The sequence below is a fragment of the Nelusetta ayraudi genome, unplaced genomic scaffold (genome assembly GCF_046127955.1).
Source record: "Nelusetta ayraudi isolate G7.1 ecotype Tasmania unplaced genomic scaffold, CSIRO-AGI_Nayr_v1 ptg000011l, whole genome shotgun sequence".
NCBI classification, from domain to species: domain Eukaryota; kingdom Metazoa; phylum Chordata; class Actinopteri; order Tetraodontiformes; family Monacanthidae; genus Nelusetta; species Nelusetta ayraudi.
Window position 1 is genome coordinate 18,044,131 of NW_027466061.1, and position 19,741 is coordinate 18,063,871.

At 41.8% G+C, this 19,741-nt stretch overlaps 2 protein-coding genes across 13 annotated transcripts in view; one reads left to right on the forward strand and one right to left on the reverse strand.

The window, feature by feature from the left end:
- The window catches only part of asic1c (acid-sensing (proton-gated) ion channel 1c), a 96,750-nt gene extending 86,630 nt beyond the window's left edge, over positions 1 to 10,120 (forward strand). For 6 of the 9 annotated variants that reach the window (XM_076021628.1, XM_076021626.1, XM_076021629.1 and 3 more), the window contains exons 7-11: positions 213 to 304; positions 560 to 639; positions 1,278 to 1,349; positions 3,965 to 4,017; positions 6,441 to 8,276. In XM_076021628.1, coding sequence (XP_075877743.1) covers positions 213 to 304; positions 560 to 639; positions 1,278 to 1,349; positions 3,965 to 4,017; positions 6,441 to 6,519 — 376 coding nt within the window. In that variant the 3' untranslated portion in view covers positions 6,520 to 8,276. The other 3 variants (XM_076021624.1, XM_076021625.1, XM_076021623.1) reach the window with 3 other exon arrangements.
- Positions 10,121 to 12,313: 2,193 nt separating this feature from the next.
- On the reverse strand, positions 12,314 to 19,459 carry cdk5 (cyclin dependent kinase 5). Of its 4 annotated transcripts, none has more exons than XM_076021590.1 (13): positions 19,234 to 19,459; positions 18,811 to 18,899; positions 18,628 to 18,695; positions 18,481 to 18,541; positions 18,343 to 18,399; positions 18,090 to 18,185; positions 17,882 to 17,956; positions 16,187 to 16,283; positions 15,969 to 16,040; positions 15,774 to 15,832; positions 15,607 to 15,687; positions 12,765 to 14,590; positions 12,314 to 12,688 (listed from the first exon to the last, which is right to left on the reverse strand). In XM_076021590.1, the coding sequence occupies exons 1-12, from the start codon at positions 19,442 to 19,444 to the stop codon at positions 14,504 to 14,506; spliced, it is 1,053 nt and encodes a 350-aa protein (XP_075877705.1). In that variant the 5' UTR covers positions 19,445 to 19,459; the 3' UTR covers positions 12,314 to 12,688; positions 12,765 to 14,503. The 4 variants fall into 4 exon arrangements, with proteins under 4 accessions (XP_075877705.1, XP_075877702.1, XP_075877703.1 ...); XM_076021587.1 differs by having other exon boundaries at positions 12,751 to 14,590; XM_076021588.1 differs by having other exon boundaries at positions 12,747 to 14,590.
- Between the last annotated feature and the right edge of the window lie 282 nt (positions 19,460 to 19,741).

A 19,741-nucleotide genomic window follows, 5' to 3' on the forward strand; every position in this document is an offset into this window, starting at 1 on the left:
GCAGTCAGTCATTTATGTATTAGAATTTTTTTTTTTCTGTTGATGGATGGTGGCGTGGCATCACATGACCTGGGTCTCCATCGTTCACCTTCAATGTTACAATAATGAGAGATAGCGACACAGGAAATGTGTGAAGCCGTCTTGTGATACAAGTCGAGATTTAACACAAAAAAAAAACAATCTCTGCGTGCTCTTTCCTGTCTTCTCTGCAGAGAAAATATATTGGTCTTGGACATCTTCTTTGAAGCTCTGAACTATGAGAAGATTGAGCAGAAGAAGGCCTATGAAATTGCAGGGCTGCTCGGTAAGACTCCCACACTGACTGTCATTCAGCCTGGCTGGCTGAGCGAGCACCCTGCCGCACACTTTAGATCAAGCTCCACTTTGAGGTGGCGTCTTTGAACTCGCAAACACATTATTAAAATCTGATGTTCCTTGCAAGGGACCAGTGCTATTAAGGCCATGACATTTTTATTGTGATTGAAGTGACAGTGAGGGGAGTGATTTCATACGCCAATGTTCAGTGACGGTCAATATGTGTTTATCTCTCTTCTTCTAGGTGACATTGGAGGTCAGATGGGGCTCTTTATCGGAGCCAGTGTTTTAACAATACTAGAAATATTTGACTACCTGTATGAGGTAAAGTTTTGTTTGTTTTCTATGAATTTGAAATTCAATATTTTATTTTAATTCCTTCATTAAAGGTTCCATATTAAACCCCGTTTTTTAAATTCTATCATTCACCCCCAACTCCAGGAGAGCAGCTTCACACAATTCATTAAAAAAAGCACTGTAGACCACAGAACAACATATTTAGCCTCATACAGCCTCCCTCTAAGACTGTCAAAGACAAGGTGGTGATAAATAAAACAGGAAAATAAGAGATTTGGACCTTTAAATGGTTTATGATTATATCTGCTAATGTACTTGTGCACATGCTTTGTTTGATAGAACTTATATTTTGGAATTAAAGTTGAATCACATTTCAAACTGCTAACTGTACCAGACCTGCTTAAAAGGATAGATAGATAGATAGATAGATAGATAGATAGATAGATAGATAGATAGATAGATCTTTATTAAATGTACTCTGTACAGTATATACATAGTATTAGAAATAAGTCAGTTGCACACAATCTACGAAACAAGTACAACTTGTGTTCATGTGTTTTCACTTTTTTCTCTGACTTTTGGCTATTTTATGTGGGTTGAATTTCATTGTCAATGCTTTTAAAATGTTTATGCTGTGTTTGTTTTTCTCCATTTCATGCTTTCAGGTGTTCAAGGATAAGGTTTTGGGTTACTTCATACGAAAGAAACGGCCACAACGTTGTCAGAGCGACAATCTGGTAATTTCACCTTCCTGGAAAACATTCAATTGTATGAGGCACATGTGGTTTTTAAATTAGCGAGTAGATAAACTGGAGGGCAGCAGCACACAACAAAAGGCTGCCTGCTCTCAGTGAACCAGCACCAGAGAGCCACAATACAGTTCAGTTAGTTTCCTCATTTTCCCAATAATATTTTATTTTTGCTGAAAAAGTGTGTGTGTGTGTGTGTGTGTGTGTGTGTGTGTGTGTGTGTGTGTGTGTGTGTGTGTGTGTGTGTGTGTGTTCGTAATAATCTGTATACTACAGTTCTGTGCTCTTTATATGTAAAATGATGAAGTACATACAAGTCCTTGTAAAATTGCATTGCTATAATATATATATACATATATATACATATATACATAATATATTATAGCAATGACTGCATCTCCATACTGCAGCAAATAGGCAGGGTTTTGGTTTTTTTGAGTTTGTTCGATTTTCTGATCTAAAGATTAAAAGTCGACTTTTGGGGCTCGACATGCAAATGTATAGAATCCAGTGAGTATTTTCTTTGTTTGCTTTTTATCTGACATTATATTGCTTTGTTCATCCACACACTAGCCAGTCTTTTAGTATTCAAACTATGCTACCTAGCTGTACACGCTGCGTACTTCACCCTCAGCCATGTAATTACAGTCTACTTTAGTCAAGTTTTTTTTTTTCATCTTTTCCCGTCTGCGGGTTCGATCAGAGCAAATTGGCACTGAGGGAAGAAGAACGAGTCGAAGGCAGAAAATGATATAAAGGTCTGGCGTATTTTATTAACAATTCATGATCAATTCATTGTCAAAGCCTTTGAGGGAGTCAAACCCATTTTGAGAGCGAAATGGAAACAGGAGTGATGTGAGGTGTGTATGTTCTCCATTAAATCACATGGTAATGCCGAGCACGGTGGCCTTAACACAGCGGTATCTGCACTCTTCCTGCACACTGCTGGGCAAGTGTCACACTTAAAATTGCCTCATTAATATCACGCATTTACCAACAAACTACGTCCGCTACGGAAACGGCCGCAGTTGTAAAGGATATGTGCATTTTATTCACACATCAGTTTGCTTCTTTAATGAAAAACTATTAAACAGATTGGTTTTATGCACCTTAAGTCAGTGCTTCATCCAACTGTGCAAATGTCCTCTTGGTTCGGCCACTACAGGGGCTAAACCTCACTGCCCGAGCAGGAAGCATTTACTCTGGTAGCTAATAGACAGATAAATAATTACCAGGAAGTCCCACAAGGACATTGATTTAGTCCAGTTTATTTTCCTTTCTTTCAAAATCATTTGCTGCACCCTGTAAAGCTCTTCAAGCTGTGTGTAAAGTTTACAGCCGGGCTGAGGCGGAGAAATCTATCTGCTTAAGATTTAGAGTGCCACGCTCGTACGAATCAATGAACATTTTGCTCCCCATGCCGATAAAAAATGTAGTTCAGATTCGGAAAACATCATTAAAATGTCCTTAGCGCACATAAAATAAAATGAAAATCAGAGGAATGCGTATATATATATATTTATAAAGTGTCATAGCCTTAACTTTAATCATCCTCTAAACAAAGTCAATGGAACCAGTGGTTATGGATGAACAAAACTAAAGCCAAAGGCACTGAAACTGCCAGGCAGCCTCATCTCGGGCACTTTTCTCCTCTCTGGTGCTGTTTCAACAAAGCATGCCAGCTGAACGCAGTCCAACCCTGCCAGGTGCTTTAAGTCTCACATTATTGCATCTGCCAGTTTGCGTCTAGTCTAACGAGCACCGTCACAGAAAGCCGAGCACCAGTTTGCTGCAGCTGTGTTGTCGCACAAACCCGAGAGTTTCCATCACCAGCAGAAACTCTCCTTGTTTTCCTTTATATCGGTGCCAGAGATGCAGGTTTGCCTCTGAGTGTTGTGTTCTTGAATGCTCCGCTGCCCTGGGGTTCAGAATTTAGTTCAATCGCTGTTGCGCTGGCAAACTTTTAGAAGAGTGGTTAATTCTGTTTTCAAAGATGAAGAAGAGTTTGGGATGTGTTTCCACAATTATACTCCAGGTTATTCTTGTCAGCTCTTTTTTTTTTTTTTTTTTTTTCTTGAAGCAGCAGTTTTTCTACACACAAGGGCGCTCATGGCGGTGTTTATTCCCACGGCCTGATCGTTGGAAAATGTCCTCCTTTTTCTGGTGTCCTTCATAGTCTGACATTTACTGTCTTCTGCCTCATCCATGTCACATCTTCACCTGCTTAAATCACCATCCTTCTCCCCTTCTTCTGTTACCTCATGTTTTTTTCCCCCCTCCAACAAAGTCAATTGTCACGTCTCCGCACAGTCAACCCGAGAGCAAAGAGAAGCATTTGGAGGTTTATTCGACTCTGCTTTAAGTCTGTCTTCCATATTTTTTACTAACCACCGACACTCACGCAACATTTTTTTCCATGTTTACCTTCTCTCACCTTGCAAATTATTAGAACTATCCCAGTAATTCATTGATATTTCCCAAAGAGGAAGACAGATGCTGGTGCGGTTTCCCCTCACGAGTCTCATGGATTAGCACTTGCATTGTCTTTTAGTTTCATTTCAGTCACCCTCACCCATCTTTCTTTTTCATCATGTCTATTCCAGGAGTTTCCAGAGAACCCAACCAGCCCTGGTGTCACGCCTAATCATGCCCCCAGGTAGCACACCCCATCGATAATAGCTGCTCCCTCCCATGCTGTCCCTCTTTCATACACACCTGTTGCTGCCACACGCATCGTTCCCTTACTGGCTGCACAGCGCTCGCTTGGCTTTAGCTAGCCGTCGACCACAGAAGGCAAATGGGCTTCCAAATGTAGTCAGCGTTTGTTAAAGCAGCACTATGTAGTTTCTCTGCCTTAACGCAGTTGTTTCAAAATCATTTTTGTTATTCCTCAGCTTGTGCACGGGCAAGAATGTCTCCCCTGCCATTGGGAAAGTTAGGAAAGTTGTTTTCGTAGGATAAACTCAAGGGGTTTATCCTTGAGTTGGCGCAACTCATTTTCGAGAGAGTCAATCAATTTCAAAACAAATAAAGCAAAAAATAAAAAATGAAATACGTACAACCCAATAAAGCACAACACATAGAATAAGAAACAGTACAATACAATAAATCGAAATACAGATACCGAAATGAAAAATAAAATTAAAGACAGGACAAACAAACAATCAGTCAGACAAGTTGCCAACCTCAGGTTGGTGATAGATTCAGCGAAAGCATAAACAAGTTGTTCCAAAGAGGAAAAAGGGCTTGTTTAAAGCAGCTTTAGGATGAATATGATCTAATACCAACAGGAAGGTGACTCCAATCAGCTGGAGCTTTGGACATGGATGCATTTCTACCAAATTGATTGCTTGTACGTGGGACGGAAAAATAAGTTTGAGTGAACTGCCTGATTTGACATTTAGAGGTAAGTTGGACCAAATAGTGTTTAAGATTAGAGAGGTAGTTAAAGTCAATACATTGACACAAAAAACTTTGGTTGCCTTTGGTTGCCGGCCCAGCACAATAAACACACCCTGCTTAGTGGCAACACTCCATACAACAATAGAAAACACCTCTTGGTTGCTATGAAAACTGGCTAGTACACTTGCTTCTCAACATTTGCACTGGCAGAATTACCAAAGAAGACAGTGTCTGTGAAGAAAGAGAAGAATAGAGCAGCAAAGCACGACCCGACAGTGTGTTCTAATTAGTGGTGTCTTCAATTGCTTCTTGACACAAATAGCCAGTTGCCAACAACTTGCTAAAGTCCAAATTGGGCATTAGAAGGAGGGTAGAAAGTAGATTTAAGTGACTTTGAATGTGGTACATGGGGTTGTTGGTTCTGTGTCTTACATATTATTGGTCAATTGGTTGGTTCACCACATCACAACCATCTCTACCGTTTACAGACAATGATCGCAAAAACAGAAAGTTGTGTGGCAGAAAATGTCCTGTTGATGTCAGGGGTCAGAGGTCACACTGGTTGGAGACCATAGAAAGGCAACAGTAACTCAAACAACCACAGTCAAGGTCCGCAAAATAGGATCAACGCCTTCAGCCTTGTAAATACAACAGGCTCACTAGACACTTTCTTTCTACCAATCTGTTCCTAATAAATGGCCAGTGAGTCAAACACCAGGCCAGCCAGGGCTGCTGCGCCAGTGGCTGGGGTGCCATTCTCCCTGCTACAAATATATGTATATATATATTTTTTTTTTCATTATTGATTTTGGAGCCATCATGTCAAGGCAGAAGAACTACACGGCGCTGCAGTAACATCAAGTCACCTCGGTGTGTTCCTGTATCTGTCGGCTCAGCTTATGACACGAGTTGGTTGGATTCTCCAGGGGAACGCAAACGCCTCTGCGGCGCCGCGTTGAATAATGGTCCTTTCTCTCCCCCAGGCAGGGCAAATCTGCGGGAACTAACGACACATTTGCTGACTGGTTAAAAAAAGAAAAGAGACATTTGAGACTTGTTTGTTCCCCCATAGCAGTACATGGGTCCATTTTATATGACAGCCAGGTAGCATCGCTAACGTCGCGTTACTTCTTTCGATGCTATCGACTTTGAAGGCGATACAAAAAAAAATGGTCCTGGTCCACTGGGTGGCGCCAACGATGGTCGTGATCCGCGAGACAGCGGTAAACCTCCCCGTGGAGCCGTAAAGATAATGGTGAATGGCAACACAAGTGCGACAGCGGGACTAAAAGTCTACTGTTTTCTTCCCCCTCTTCCTCCTGTCATTCATCCTCTTCCCCTCCACCCACCTCTCTGTCTCCTCTCACCTGTGAAACATATGCGCCGTGGCTGACCTTACAAATCTGTTGCCTTCATTGCCTCATTGACGACCTCATATGTTTCTGTGCACCTCGTGTCTGATGCCATCCCCCTTTTTCTTTTTTCCCCATTCCCGATTTGTCCGTCCCCTCTCTGTTCTCTCCGCCGTGCACCTGGCGCTGCCGCGTGTGATTCCATTTTTATTTGTGCCCCGCCCCCACCATGTCCCCCCCCCGCCCCCCCCCCCTCATCCATCGCCCCCTCCCTTAACCCGTTTGAACTCGTCTTCCCTCCTTCCCCCCGTCTGTTTTTCCGCAGAGCACCTGCGACACCCTCCGGAGTCACTCGGACAGTCTCGGATTCACGCCGAACATGTTACCTCGTCACCCGACTCTAGGCAACTTTGAGGAGTTCGCCTGTTGATGATGTGGCGGCAGCAGTAGAGCCCCTCCCCAAACCCCAACCCCTCCACCCTCCTCGCCCCTCCCCCACCCCACCGGTGTGGGGCGCGGGTGGGGGGGCAGGGACTGGACAGCAAACTGTGAAAATAATGTATGTATTTAAACAGAAAACAGCTGAAACACATAAAACAGTAGTAGACTTTTATCAATGCCTGATTAGAAGTAGAACACTATCGTGAAGAAAAAAAAATTAAAAAAATAAATAAATAAAATAAAATAAAATAAAAAAAAAGAGTAAAAATGAGAGAAAGAGAGACCACTTCCAAAACAGAACTCAGGTTTAACTGCCATGTCGAGGCGTCATTGTTTATTTATTCATGTCTCTGTTTTTTGCGTTCTCCTCTGTGGAAGTACGGCAGTCGATGAAGATTGGCGTGTCTGAAAGTGGCTCTCTGACGTGTGTGGACTTGTGTGAATTTAGTATTTGTAGCAATGCGGTTTCCTCTCTACGTTCGTCTCCGGCATCTGACAAATGCTGCGTTGAGTGACCTTATACTTGTCTGCAGTTTGAACAGGAGAGCCCTCTGTAGGGGGAGGAAAACATTTTTTTCGGTGTAAATTTTTTTTTTTCCTTCAAAGTGGCGGTGGCTGGTGAGACGAGCAGCTCGTTCCTGAGTCAAAACGCAAGACAAGTGTTCATAGTTGCCTTCTGCTGATTATGGGGCACAAAATAGTCTCATTCCTAAGACTGTGTTGATTTAATGAAAAGCAAGCAGGGGAGCTTGACTGTATGTGTGTGTTCAAACATCTGGTTTTGTTCCACTTGAATCCCAGGACAACGGAGACACTAGATATGGATGGTTTTGGTTTTTTTTTTTGGGGGGGGGTTATTTTAAGGTGCGTCACTTTTTACATACATTAAGCTCCAATAAAGAAAAAAAGGAGGCCAATGAAAGGCTGTTGATTGTATATTTTTTATCTTTATATAGCTGGCATTTCTTTTGCTTCTTTTTGTATTTTACTTTTCAGGGCTGGGTGGGCGGCACAGGTGTGTTGCAGTGCCGACTGTTGCAAAATAAAATGCAAGCTCTAAGCTTATTTTGAAAAGATGAACTCATGACAACGAAAACAATCAGGCTTTTCCTAAATTTTTTTCTTTATTGCCTTTTAGTTCATTAGTCCTCTCCTACTTTTCCCATCGCTGTGTCTTAAAGATGTGTATTAGCACAATCCCCCTCTGATGGTGATCTCTTGTCTATGAGACACAGGTACAGACCTCAAGGCTCGGCAGCGGCCGTGTTCCGCCAGAAATGTGTAAATACCAACAGTTTAATGCCATGAAGAAATTCTCTACCACCCATGTCAGACATTGGTCAAAATATATCTCTATATATCGATAAAGATATATATATATATAAATATAAATATAAACATATATAAAAGTGTTTGTTTTTTTCATCTGTTCTTAAAATCAGAGGGAATTTGAACTTTGTATTCTGGGGGTGGGGGGGTGAGTGAGTTTCCCATGATGGTAACGTGACTGCGGAAACTTTTCATTAGCTCTGCCTCAAAACATCAAGTGCCCCGCAGCCTCATTCACTTCAGTTGATTTACAACAAAGATACATTGTACAATTTAACCATTGTGTCCTTTTGTTATTAATATTATTACTACCAACATGTAATAAGTCACAAAGACAAGTTTGTGATGTATAAATGAGCGATTATAATAAACTCTATATTTACCCATCTTACTCCCGTACACAACTTTCCTTCTTACCTCCGTGTGGGTGTACTTCCTCTCGTGGTTAATGTCCGCTGCTACTCAGATCCTGGACTCTGCAGTTACAGACCTCTACGATTACATATCCTCGCCGTTGGCCCCGAGGCTCCTCAGAAGAGCTGTGTTGTTCTTACATCGTGGCAGCCAAGTGAATAGTGCCACGACGCTGTAGCTTTATAACTCTGTTTTCTGTGCTTTTAGATGACTGTTGATGTTAAGCACAAACCTTTTGGAGATCAGCCATCACTTGAAAGCCAATGACGGGACATCTGTGGTCGTAACTACCTTTTATGGCTCTGGTGTTCAAGGGATAACGCACCTAAAATTGAAATATTTCCCATTTACTATCGACGATTGAGGCTTTGCTGCACTTTCTAATCCATATACATGTTCTTGTTTTGTTTGAGGTTTTTTCTTACAGGTAACGCATTCCACCCAAGAGATGTAAATTGCGGTCAATCACTGCAAAAAACAAACAATATTGGAAAAATGTCTTTTCTAAACACCCCACAAGGTGTCAAGTCCAATTGGGTGTTCTGAACTGGTGCCACCCCGTGTGTTTAGCCAAAATATGCACAGCAACATTCATAGCTGTGGCCACACTCACGTGGCTCTTGTGAGGATGGAAAAGTTCAGGTACGCTAGCTAGCTAGCTGCTATTCTGCATGAGATGGTTGGCTATCTATCATTGGGTGGAATTCTTTCCCTCTGTGAAACTCGAGGTTAGCCATGTGGTTCCAAAAGATATCCTCAAAACCTCCATCAACATGGGGTCAAGTGGTAAATAAGGAATCCATTCCAATTTTCAGTGGGTTATCCCTTTAATGGCACACACTGTTACATGTGGCACGTTAACAGGTGCAGCATGAATGGGAATGGCCCGATAAGTTTGTGGATAGAACTGAAGTGGGACTTCGGGAAACAACAAAAAAAAGAGAAAGATTCACTTTTGATGTGTAAAGAGCAATAAGTGCACTGACTCACACCCAGCAGAGGTTGCTCTCCCTAATTTTCGCCTCCTACTTGAATAGTTATTGCGGATGGACTGTAGATGACCACAGCCTCATGTTAGATACGACAACTGTATGCTAACCACCGCTAGCCAGCTACGTCAGCACAAGCCAATTTCACCTGACACAATGATGCTATTCCCATGATGCTACGTTGCTGTGACGACTCCTGTTGCTGCACACTGTGGATGACATGTGACATGTGGATAATCCCCCCACCCCAGCCCTTTGGCCTTACTACCAGTCAGAGACCAGCTGAGTGTATGTGAATTGGCCAATGTGGTCAGACACGGCTGAATATGAGACAGTATTGTCTGTTTCGGTCGCCCACCACATGGATTTGAAACACTTTCCAGTTACTGATCAATACCACATCAGCCCATTATCTTCTCTGCATGGCCATGTGTATTATCCTATTATCCTCTGCTCTCTCAGTGTAATCTTAGCCATGTTATTCACTTTGTAAAGTCCTGATGTATTGCTGGAGCCAGATGAAACAAAAGTGTTCTCCACACTCAGTCCTAACAGCATTAAAAAAAATGCTTTTAGGGCTAATAGAATAGCCCTAAAAGAGACATTGGCAAAAGGTTGAAATACCTTTATGCTTATTTCTATGGGTTAAGTGCGCCAGATGTGACTGGAGGTAAAGCTTAATTGTGCCTTCAAAGTTGGTCCATCCATCAGGATTTTCACAGGTACAAACATCCGGGGAACTGAAACTTGCTTCATGTGGCTCCGTGCGCTATCCTGTGCATTCTTCTGTAGATATGTGATTTTAACTTGATCTGTACATTAAATAGTTAAGATTCAACACTGTGTGAGGTGGTTGGTCTGAAGTCAACAAAAAGTCACTGGAGTCACTGCGTGCTCAGCAGGAACACATTGGAATTATTTACAAGACAACATGAACAGTTTTTGGTTGTTTTTAATGGAGATTTTTGTTCCCCACATCTGTGTTTCCATCCTGGATCCTCTGAGCCACTAAGTGGGTTGAGTTCAACTTAGGAAAGGCAAACAAAATGGAGCAAAATGGCGTGTTAAATTCACAGTGTCAAAGTGGCATAATGGGTCTTGCTTACAAACTTTCCAATTATTTTGTTTTTTATTATGTGGCGCAGTGGGTGGGGGTTTAGAATAAAGTAGAATTAGTTAATTGGACCTAAAGCAATTATAGTGCTGGCAAGACAACGCCACCTGGGGGTTGGTTGCACTCAATTAGACAACAGATGTGGGTTCAAGATATATGCAACAATATATACTTTTTATTTAAGACAATTATTTTAAAGGGACTTTCAGACAGTTCAACCATCATGTTTAGGGTTTGTTTTTTTCTTCTAATGCTGTAGCACCACAATCGCATATACTCTAACAAAAAAATAAATAAATGCACTTTAACAAATGAGTGGTGGACTCCGGAAAATAAATAAGACAATTCAAAATGTTAATCAAATGAAGTAAGCCAAATGTTAATCAAATAAAACAATCAAAGCAAAATAGTAAAAAAAATAAATAAAAAAAAACACAGACGAAAACACAAACAAATGAGTTAACATTCATTCAAAGAAAGGAAACATGCAAACTCAAAAATCAAAAAAAGAAATGAATTGATCCAAATACCCAACTACAGATTATTGATTATCGGTCAGAGCACAGTAACAGAGAGGGGCAGCTTATTATGGCGCCTCACTGATGATAAACAGAAATAAGCTCGGGGAATAAACACAAGCCAGAGGGACCAAACCTCACGTCATGAGACGCAGACAATATAAACAAGACCGCAGCAGTGTCCCAGTGCACCTGGTGCGGAGCCAATGAATGGAGCACCGCAGCGCAGCCAGGTCCAACCGGGCCACAGAGGAGAGGGAGAGTGGCGGGGCGCCATTCAACGCTGAGGAGAGTGGACCACACAGGACGGACCAACAGCACCAACAACCCCGTTTCCCAACACCCAGCAAGCAGACCAACGCTAACTGTGGAGACGTGGAGAAGGTCTGGCACACAGCACCACACATGGACACCAGCCCCGAGGTAGACGAGAGCAACCGAGAAAAGACACCCCTGGACGGCTACATCATGTGGGCGGCTCCACCCCACAATCAGCACTGAGGATCCACAATGACGTGGATGAGGCAGGAGAGGGAGGAGGAAGGGATGGACTGGAGACCATCTCGCTACAAGTAGTCTTAATGTTTCTCAGCCATTGAAATCACTAAATGTTGAAATTGAATCGTTGACAATCATTGAAATAACTCCTACATCTGATTTCCCAGAAAACATTTGTCTTTCCTTCACACAGCATCAGCTTTAGCTGGTAGTTCAAACAGGTGTTATGTTGTATCTTGTCAACATAGGTTTCCCTATGAGATGCAAGTATTTGGGTCCAACTCAGCTTTGCCTGCCAGCTACGGCTGCACCACTTGAAAAAAAAAAACAAAAAAACAACACTTTGAAATGGACAGGATAGATGCATACATGATATGAGATGCATGAAAATATTTGATTTGCTTAAGGCCCAGTGTGCGAGATTTAGCAGCATCTAGTGGTAAGAAAACATACTGCAAAATAAATGAATATTCATCGTGTACAGCCTTCTGCCTGTGGCCATGTTCTCACACATTACACATTAACCAAATAAATGGCAGGAACATTGCAGAAAGCTGATGAGGGTTGACATGAGAGGATGAGGATTCATCCTCTAATGCGCCACATGATCTCTTCTGGTTTTTTTCTTTTTCCTTATTTCCTTTCATTTTGAATAATCCCTCTGAATGTTAAAATTTGCAGATCTCTGTTATGACTATGTTATGACCATAGAAACAATTAAGCCAGAAGAATGTAGATTTAAAAAAAAATCTGTGTACATATATGTATATATATTTATTATATATGTATATTTAATTAAGACTGAGACAGATTGCACTCTTCTGAAAAACTTTGACATTTTGCTCCAAGTTGTTTTCAAGACATGACAGTCCTACAACCAGTCAGAACACATAGCTGTTGAGAATACGTTTATTTTTCATCTCAATCATTAAACACAGCATGAACAAGAAAATATGTACATCCTCATTTCCACAACAGACTGACAGGCTCCGCTTGAGGAGGAAAGATGAGAAACCCATTTGTGGGGAAAGTCCGGTCATCCGCTGCTTGCAAGAATGAACAACCCCCAATCTCAAAAAAAGCAAACAAGTTTCTACTACTGGCGGGAACAAACACGGTGAAAGGAACTAAACTCTGCTCTTCTAAAATGTACAAGCGAAAGTGCAAACCCCACTGTCCATTCAAAAGTAGCAAGCGGTCTAAGGTCTACAGCAGTTGGTCTGAAGGTGAGGAAATGATGCGAGTTATTGTTCATTTGTTTCCATCTTTACTTCATTCGCACGCACGCGCGCGCGCACGCGCACACACACACACACACACACACACACACACACACACACACACACACACACACACACACACACACACACACACACACACACACACACACACACACCTGTCTAACAATACATCCTGAAGGAGCCTTCTAAATTCTAAATGTCAGAGTATCACAGTCATTCCAAAGTTTTTTGCACCAAAATGAAGCTGCTACATTTAAAACAGATGCAAAACAAAGAACCATAAGCTTACATTCTATTGTTAATAAATACATGCATCCATTGTTTTACATTGGCAAATGAAAAGAAAATCCTCTTCACGTTTCTCCCATGCAACTGATTATTTGGGCTCTTTCAGGGCAGGAAGCAACTGTAACAATCCGAAATGAAAACAGATTGAAAACAACTGATAGCGCAAAACAATCATTGGTTAAAGATAAAGAGCAAATAGTTTTGTTTTGTTTTGCATTGTGAGATTAAAGGTCGGTAAAAACAAAAACAAAAACAATGATGGTACTACTGATAAGGATTTGTCAACAGTGGTTCTCTGGTCCGCCTTGGACACTATCCTGGTTGTCAGTGTGATGCATTTAATAGAACATTATAATGTATGCGGTAATCTTGATAATGGCAAAATAGTCAGTTACAAAGTGCACAAATGACAAACAGAAAAGCAGACATAAAAAGCTTTCGGGGGAAAAAATATGAATTAGCTTCCCACGCTATTATACAATCTTGTAATTGGTAGTGGGGCAGTGAGTTGAACTGTTGATATGTGAAACATCAGTAATACAAGCCGTCTTTGCAGGAAATAACATCATAAATTGTCATTTTCAGGTGTGTTTTCCAGTATTGCTGAATTTGTTTAGGAGAATGATTTGAACTTGTGGAAGTGATTCAACTGCTCTCACTTGTTGCTGATAATGATAAACAGCAAAACTTTAGTCTAGTCAGTGAAGTTATAACCAATAAGGAAATCAAAATATGCTAATAGGCAAGCATACTGTTTACAATGCATTGGGGGCCAGGGGGTGCTTTATAAAGGTGAGTGTGCCATTGAAATTTGCTGCAACTCAACCAGAGATTGTTTAGATGCAGAGATCAGTACCAAATGTAAAGGTCATGTTGGAATGGATTTAGTTACACACACACAAAAAGAAGAAATGTGTTTATTTTTTCAGAATTTCTTCCAGCTTTTGTGGATATGAAAACGTCAAATCAATTGATTTTAAAAAGGGGGAATTGAGTTTCAGCTGCGCAGACGCCATAGACTGAGGCTGGAATAACCAAGTTTTAGTAGTTTGGTATTTCATTTGATAAAGAACACATTATTGCTCATATATTATGATCACATTTACTAATTTATCAAACATAAATGATTGATCTAGTATTGGTCAGCTTATTTTAAGGGAATCTAAAAAGATTTTTTTTTTAAAAAAAGAATAATAACTACAGATCTTAAGTTTGACCTTCATTCAAACTTCACTGCTAGAAGAAGCCCGTTGCGTCTTCTTTGTTGATGCCCATTGGTACTGGTATAAAATACAGTGAAAGACATAGCGCACGCTGTGCCACTTCATACTTCTGGAAGAAAATAACATACCAATTTAATGCGACTTGTCACCTAAAAGAAGCTAAAACCTTGCAGAGCCACTTGGATTTAGTTGTACACTGAGGCACAGCAGAGTTGAAGCGGGGAGGAGAGAGTCTGTTTGAGGACCGGGGGGGATTTGTTCTGTTTGGTTGGGACTGGAGCTAATGAGTTGGCAGAGGATGGGCCGCGCCATTCAGGAGGAGCAGTGTGGCCTTTAGGGTGGGCAGAAATCGGCAAAGTAGGGGTGCTGTAAAGCTTCTTCTGCAGAAATCCTCTGGACAGGGTTACATTTCAGCAGGTTCTGAGTAAGAAACACAGGAAACATCAAGTGAGTGCGCAACAACATTACGTTTCTTACAAGCATGATGTGGAGTTAGGTTTTTTTGTTTTTTTGGCAAAATACAATAATACTTGCTCTTATTTTTGGTCGAGTCCAACTTTTTATTAACAATAGTTGGATGGCTTTGAGCACCCTGGTTCTGAGAAGGACATCCAAGTGTACTGATTTATGTGTTCATGTGAATGCCAACATCACATTCTGATCACAGACTGGTCTAAGACTTCATGATGGTTTTCAGAAACCTGAATGCTATTGCATGGAGCAGTCTGAAGAAACATAGATGCATGTGCAGTCATGGTCAAGTGACCAGCAACACAAGCATACAATACATTTTGCCACCACGTCCAGTGGTGCGCAGTCATGTAGGTATTTAATAGTGCCAAGCCAGGAATAAGCAACGCTTCTCTGCTTGTGCTGAACTTGCACTACCAGTCACAAGTTTTCACAAACATTCTCATGCAATTTTTTTTTTTATCTTTACAACTTTCTACACGGCAGATAGATACTGAAGACATCAAATATATGAGCGAGATATATGTAATTATGCAGCAAAGACAAACATAATAAATAAGTCCAAACATTCTTTTTATGAGAGGTGGCTTCTTTTGAAGAATTTAAATATAAAACGTGTTGGTTCATACGTAGTTTTGATGCCTTCAGTGAGAAACTGCAAGGTCAATAGTCGTGAGAATGAAAGGAAAGACATTAAATTCATAGGGTGTGTCCAAACTTTTGACTGGTAGTGCAAACGTTAGCATAGTTTGTGCCGTGAGACAGGGGCAGGCGTGCAAATAAGATGAGGAAATCACACCAGATCAGAAAGGATCAGGATAGCAATATTTCTATGCTAAGAGGGGCATGAATATGGAGGTTTCTGTGTGCGCATGAAAACACTGAGTGCTAAATGTGATCAACAGCAGGATCAGGACAAGCATGCTGAAGTCTGCACGAATGCGGTTCATGTGAGCCGATGTTACCTGGAGGAGATCCCGTCCTGTGCTGCTGAGCTTGGGAACAACGTTGACCAGGGAGGTGGTGGCTGGATACATGGGATACGGCTGCAGGATCAGAAGGGAGTGTATTTCAGCAGGTGGAGTGGATAGCGTGACAGTGAGAGGAGCATCCACTCGAGCTGATCATTTACCTTGTAGTCTGGCAGTTTTGTCATCGTCTGCCACTGCTCTTCAGTCGGCGTTCCCAGCAATGTAACTCAAAGTTAAAGAGAAACGTGCGGCCGCCCTGTCAGGACTTCACAGCAGTTCATCAGCTCTGTCTGGATGACCTATACATTAAAGTACATATACATCTCTAGATAACCTATTCACTTCTGTTAAAGGATATCTGAAGATTCTTTTTAACTGGTCGTCCACATCGTTCCCGGGGAACAACGGCCTTCCAGCGTTAGCCAGCTCTGAATGAGGGAACAGTGAGCGTTTCACAGACTGCGGCTTGTTGGACACATTTCCACAAAACTCGAGTAAACCGACGCCCCAAAAACCTCCAAACAGATGAGGGAGATATATTTGCATCCTTTTTTTTCAACAACCATTAACGAACCTGCAAATATGCACCCAGCGGACCACATGTCAATTGAGGTAGAGTAGAGTTTAGCACCGAAAAGCACATCTGGAGGCCGGTACCACAGCGTGACAACCTGCACATAAACAAGAGATGGAGATGCAAGAGGGGCACTGACGACGCAAATTAATCAGAACCAAACTGGTGTCGCCATAACTGTGTGAGCCCGAAGTCCTCTGGGTGTCATTTCCTACTCAAGCACATTTCCCAGGGAGGAATTTGGCAGCACTGTCACTAAACGGTCATTTCTGAACGGCCATCTGGTTCCCATTGCCTTCTCTTTTTCTGACATTGTAGCAAACTGCTGGTGAGTCTTGTTCAGACAGACCGAGCTAAAATTAAAAGCAAACCACGGAAAGTTTCTATTTCCAGAGACAATGAGGAAGTGCGTGCGTGCGTGTGTGTGTGTGTGTGTGTGTGTGTGTGTGTGTGTGTGTGTGTGTGTGTGTGTGTGTGTGTGTGTGTATATCCAGTGATTTGTACTTCAATCATATTTTTCAGTTAACTTCACCAGTTTTAAAATGTTTTTTTTTTATTCAAAATCGCTGGATTTTCCACATTTACCGTTCAAATACTGAGAAGAGACGTGTGGTGAGGCAGCAGCCTGCTGTGCCTCTCCATAGACGGTGCAATGACTCGTTCACTGTGCTGGCGTGCTCTGCAGTCAGTGAGACGTATTTCTGCCTCTCTGTATGTCGCTATTAAAATGTTTAAACACTTTTGCTATATGAACTAAATTTCCAATGTACAGTGTTTTCTGTCAACAACTGTGTGCCTGTGTTACTGTTTCTTGTGCCGAGTGATCATCAAACTGTTGCAAAGAGCCAGTGAGGCACGCAGTTCTCCTGCCTCATGGTAGGGGGCACTCGTGAGCTTCTATGATGAAGTTATCAATGCTTTTGTTCAGAAAGAGTAGTGCATGGACTTCATTTATAAGTAAAGTTAAGAACATGATGTTTTTTTGTTAATTAAATGTGCTTTTTGTGTGATACAGTTTATATGAGTGAAGAACGCCGATATCTAAATAATATATACATATACAATTCTGAAAACTGCTGCAGCAAGCCATGAAGACTTAGGCCTAATTCATCATGTTTGATATAGACGCCCACTTTTGGGGAAGTCATCTGAATAACACATTTTTGCACTGCAATAAGTCAGGGAGCTCTGCAAAAGTGCTCTATTTGCATATATCTTAAAAGCACTGCACTAACTTCACAGTGCAAGCCGATAGTTGAAATGAGTAATGCTACTGTGAGAGTAATGCATCTCATCACCATGGTGCAGTTTCACATTCTCAAAGTGTTTCATTATATTTTCTATAGTCACCCCGGGGCAAGTCAAGTCCCCGTGATAATATGCCAGCTAAAATTGTTTATGACATAATATAGATTATTTTATGACTGGATTAAAAAAACAATGCAGTGTCAAAATACTGCTGTGAAGGCTACATTCATGGCAGGTTGGTAGAGTTGTGTGATTAATGTGCAGTGGAGGGGACACACATTGTGTGATGCTGATCTGCGGGGTTTCTTTGTTTTGCCACATTCCAGGCTGAATTCTTTTTAAAAAGAAATAAATTGTCTTAGCATGTGTAGTGTAATGCATTGAACTGCGTTTTTGGCCGGTGCATGCGGCTTTACGGTAAATGCACCCAGATGCGGGACAACATACCTCTGCTGAGTAACACCTGACAGGGATGCCAAAGGCTCGCGCCAACCCAAAGTCAGCCAGCTTCAGCTCCCCGTTCTGAGGACAGAGACGCACATGACAGTCAGTAAGCAACAACAACAACAACAACGACGACAACGACGACAACGACGACAACGACGACAACGACGACAACGACGACTCTGAAGCGGCGTCCGTTGCAAACACTCACTCTGTTTATGAGAAGATTCTGCGGCTTCAGATCTCTGTGCAGGACGTTTCGACTGTGACAGAAAGCGAGGCCTTTCAGCAGCTGGTACATGAATGACTGCAATAGGGAGCAGGGGAAAGAAAATCAAGACATTAACTTTGAGTACCGCAAGACGATTAAAAAGATAAAAAGAAAACAGTGGCGTGTAAGTGACTGCTCTGATAAACACATGCATGCGGTCAAACCGAATGGTTGTCATGGACTTGTTTCTTACTTTCACAGTCTCTGGATCTAGATCCCCATTGCAGCTGTCAAAATATTTCTTCAAATCCTGCAACCGGTGAAGAGACAGGCTTGAGCACAACAAGGCATGCATCAAATAAAGTGCAAGCTCACAAGGACTCCATCTCACCTGATCACAATATTCAAAAACCAACGTCAACTTCTTATCACTGTGCAAAACATCATGTAATCTGTGGAAGACACAAATGTTTTAAATTGATGCTGATTTAATACAGGAGGGATGATGCACTGGCATTATGGAAGTGAACAGACTGACCGGACAATGTTCTTATGCTTCAGCTCCTTCAAAAGACAGATCTCCCTTAAAGCAGAACTTGGCACCCCCTGCAAAAAAAAAAAAAAAAAAAAAAAGGAAAAAAAAAATCAGCTAACCCTTGCACTCGCCCACTTACACACCGCTAACAGGCAACGAAATGTAAATAATATCCGGATAAAGTACCTCGTCGTCGTCATCCAACCTAACCCTTTTCAAAGCCACTATCTCGTGTGTTTCCCTGTTTTTCGCTTTGAACACTGTTCCATATGTGCCTGTGGAGCAGACAACGTAAAGAGACGATGAGCACAATTACAGTCTCGATGAATCGCATAGCAACGTACAAACACGCTAGCATTAGCCAGCAACACTGTCGTGAGAAATGGCCTGATAATTCTCTGGCATTTCCTGTCAATGGCATATTCGTGTGAGTAAATATTGCACATGACACATTCGATATCGCGAACAGGCTGAACGCTCAATTTACACAGGCTTAAAGCTCATAAAACCCTGTCAACCCTATCCGTGCAATCGGCGGCTAAAGCTAGCACAATTGAAACGCTAGTTTAAACACACATAGATGCCGATATAAAAGTGGGGAAAACTTACCCTCTCCGATTTTTTCAAGTTTTTCATATTTCTGCATTGTTGGCCAGGGGAGCCGGCCTTTACCAGGCTCGGTAACCAATGACTTGTAATTAAAGCCACAGAGGGAGCCGATAATGTTGTGAAAGCGGTAGCTAGCCTTAGCACTTGCTGCTCCAGAGCAGTCTGCAGCAGCAGCAGCAGCAACGCTTGTCGTGGTGTCATCTAGTGGCATGACGGTGAACTGCAACAGACCCAATGCAAGACAATACAGGCAAAATGCAGAGGAAGACATTTTATAGCCTTCTCTTAATTTGAACTCATTAGAATAGCCGAACTCGGTTGTGTAGAAAATGGCAGGTTCTCTGAGTTTTAACCTGCACGAGTGTGAGGTGTTTTTCCCATAATGGCATTGCGATGTGCTGAAAACTCACTCTTAAAATAGTTTGACTTATGTTCACCATCATCTAAAAATAAGAAACGGTTGACCCATTTTTAATTGATACACTCCAACTACCCTGTTTCAATTACA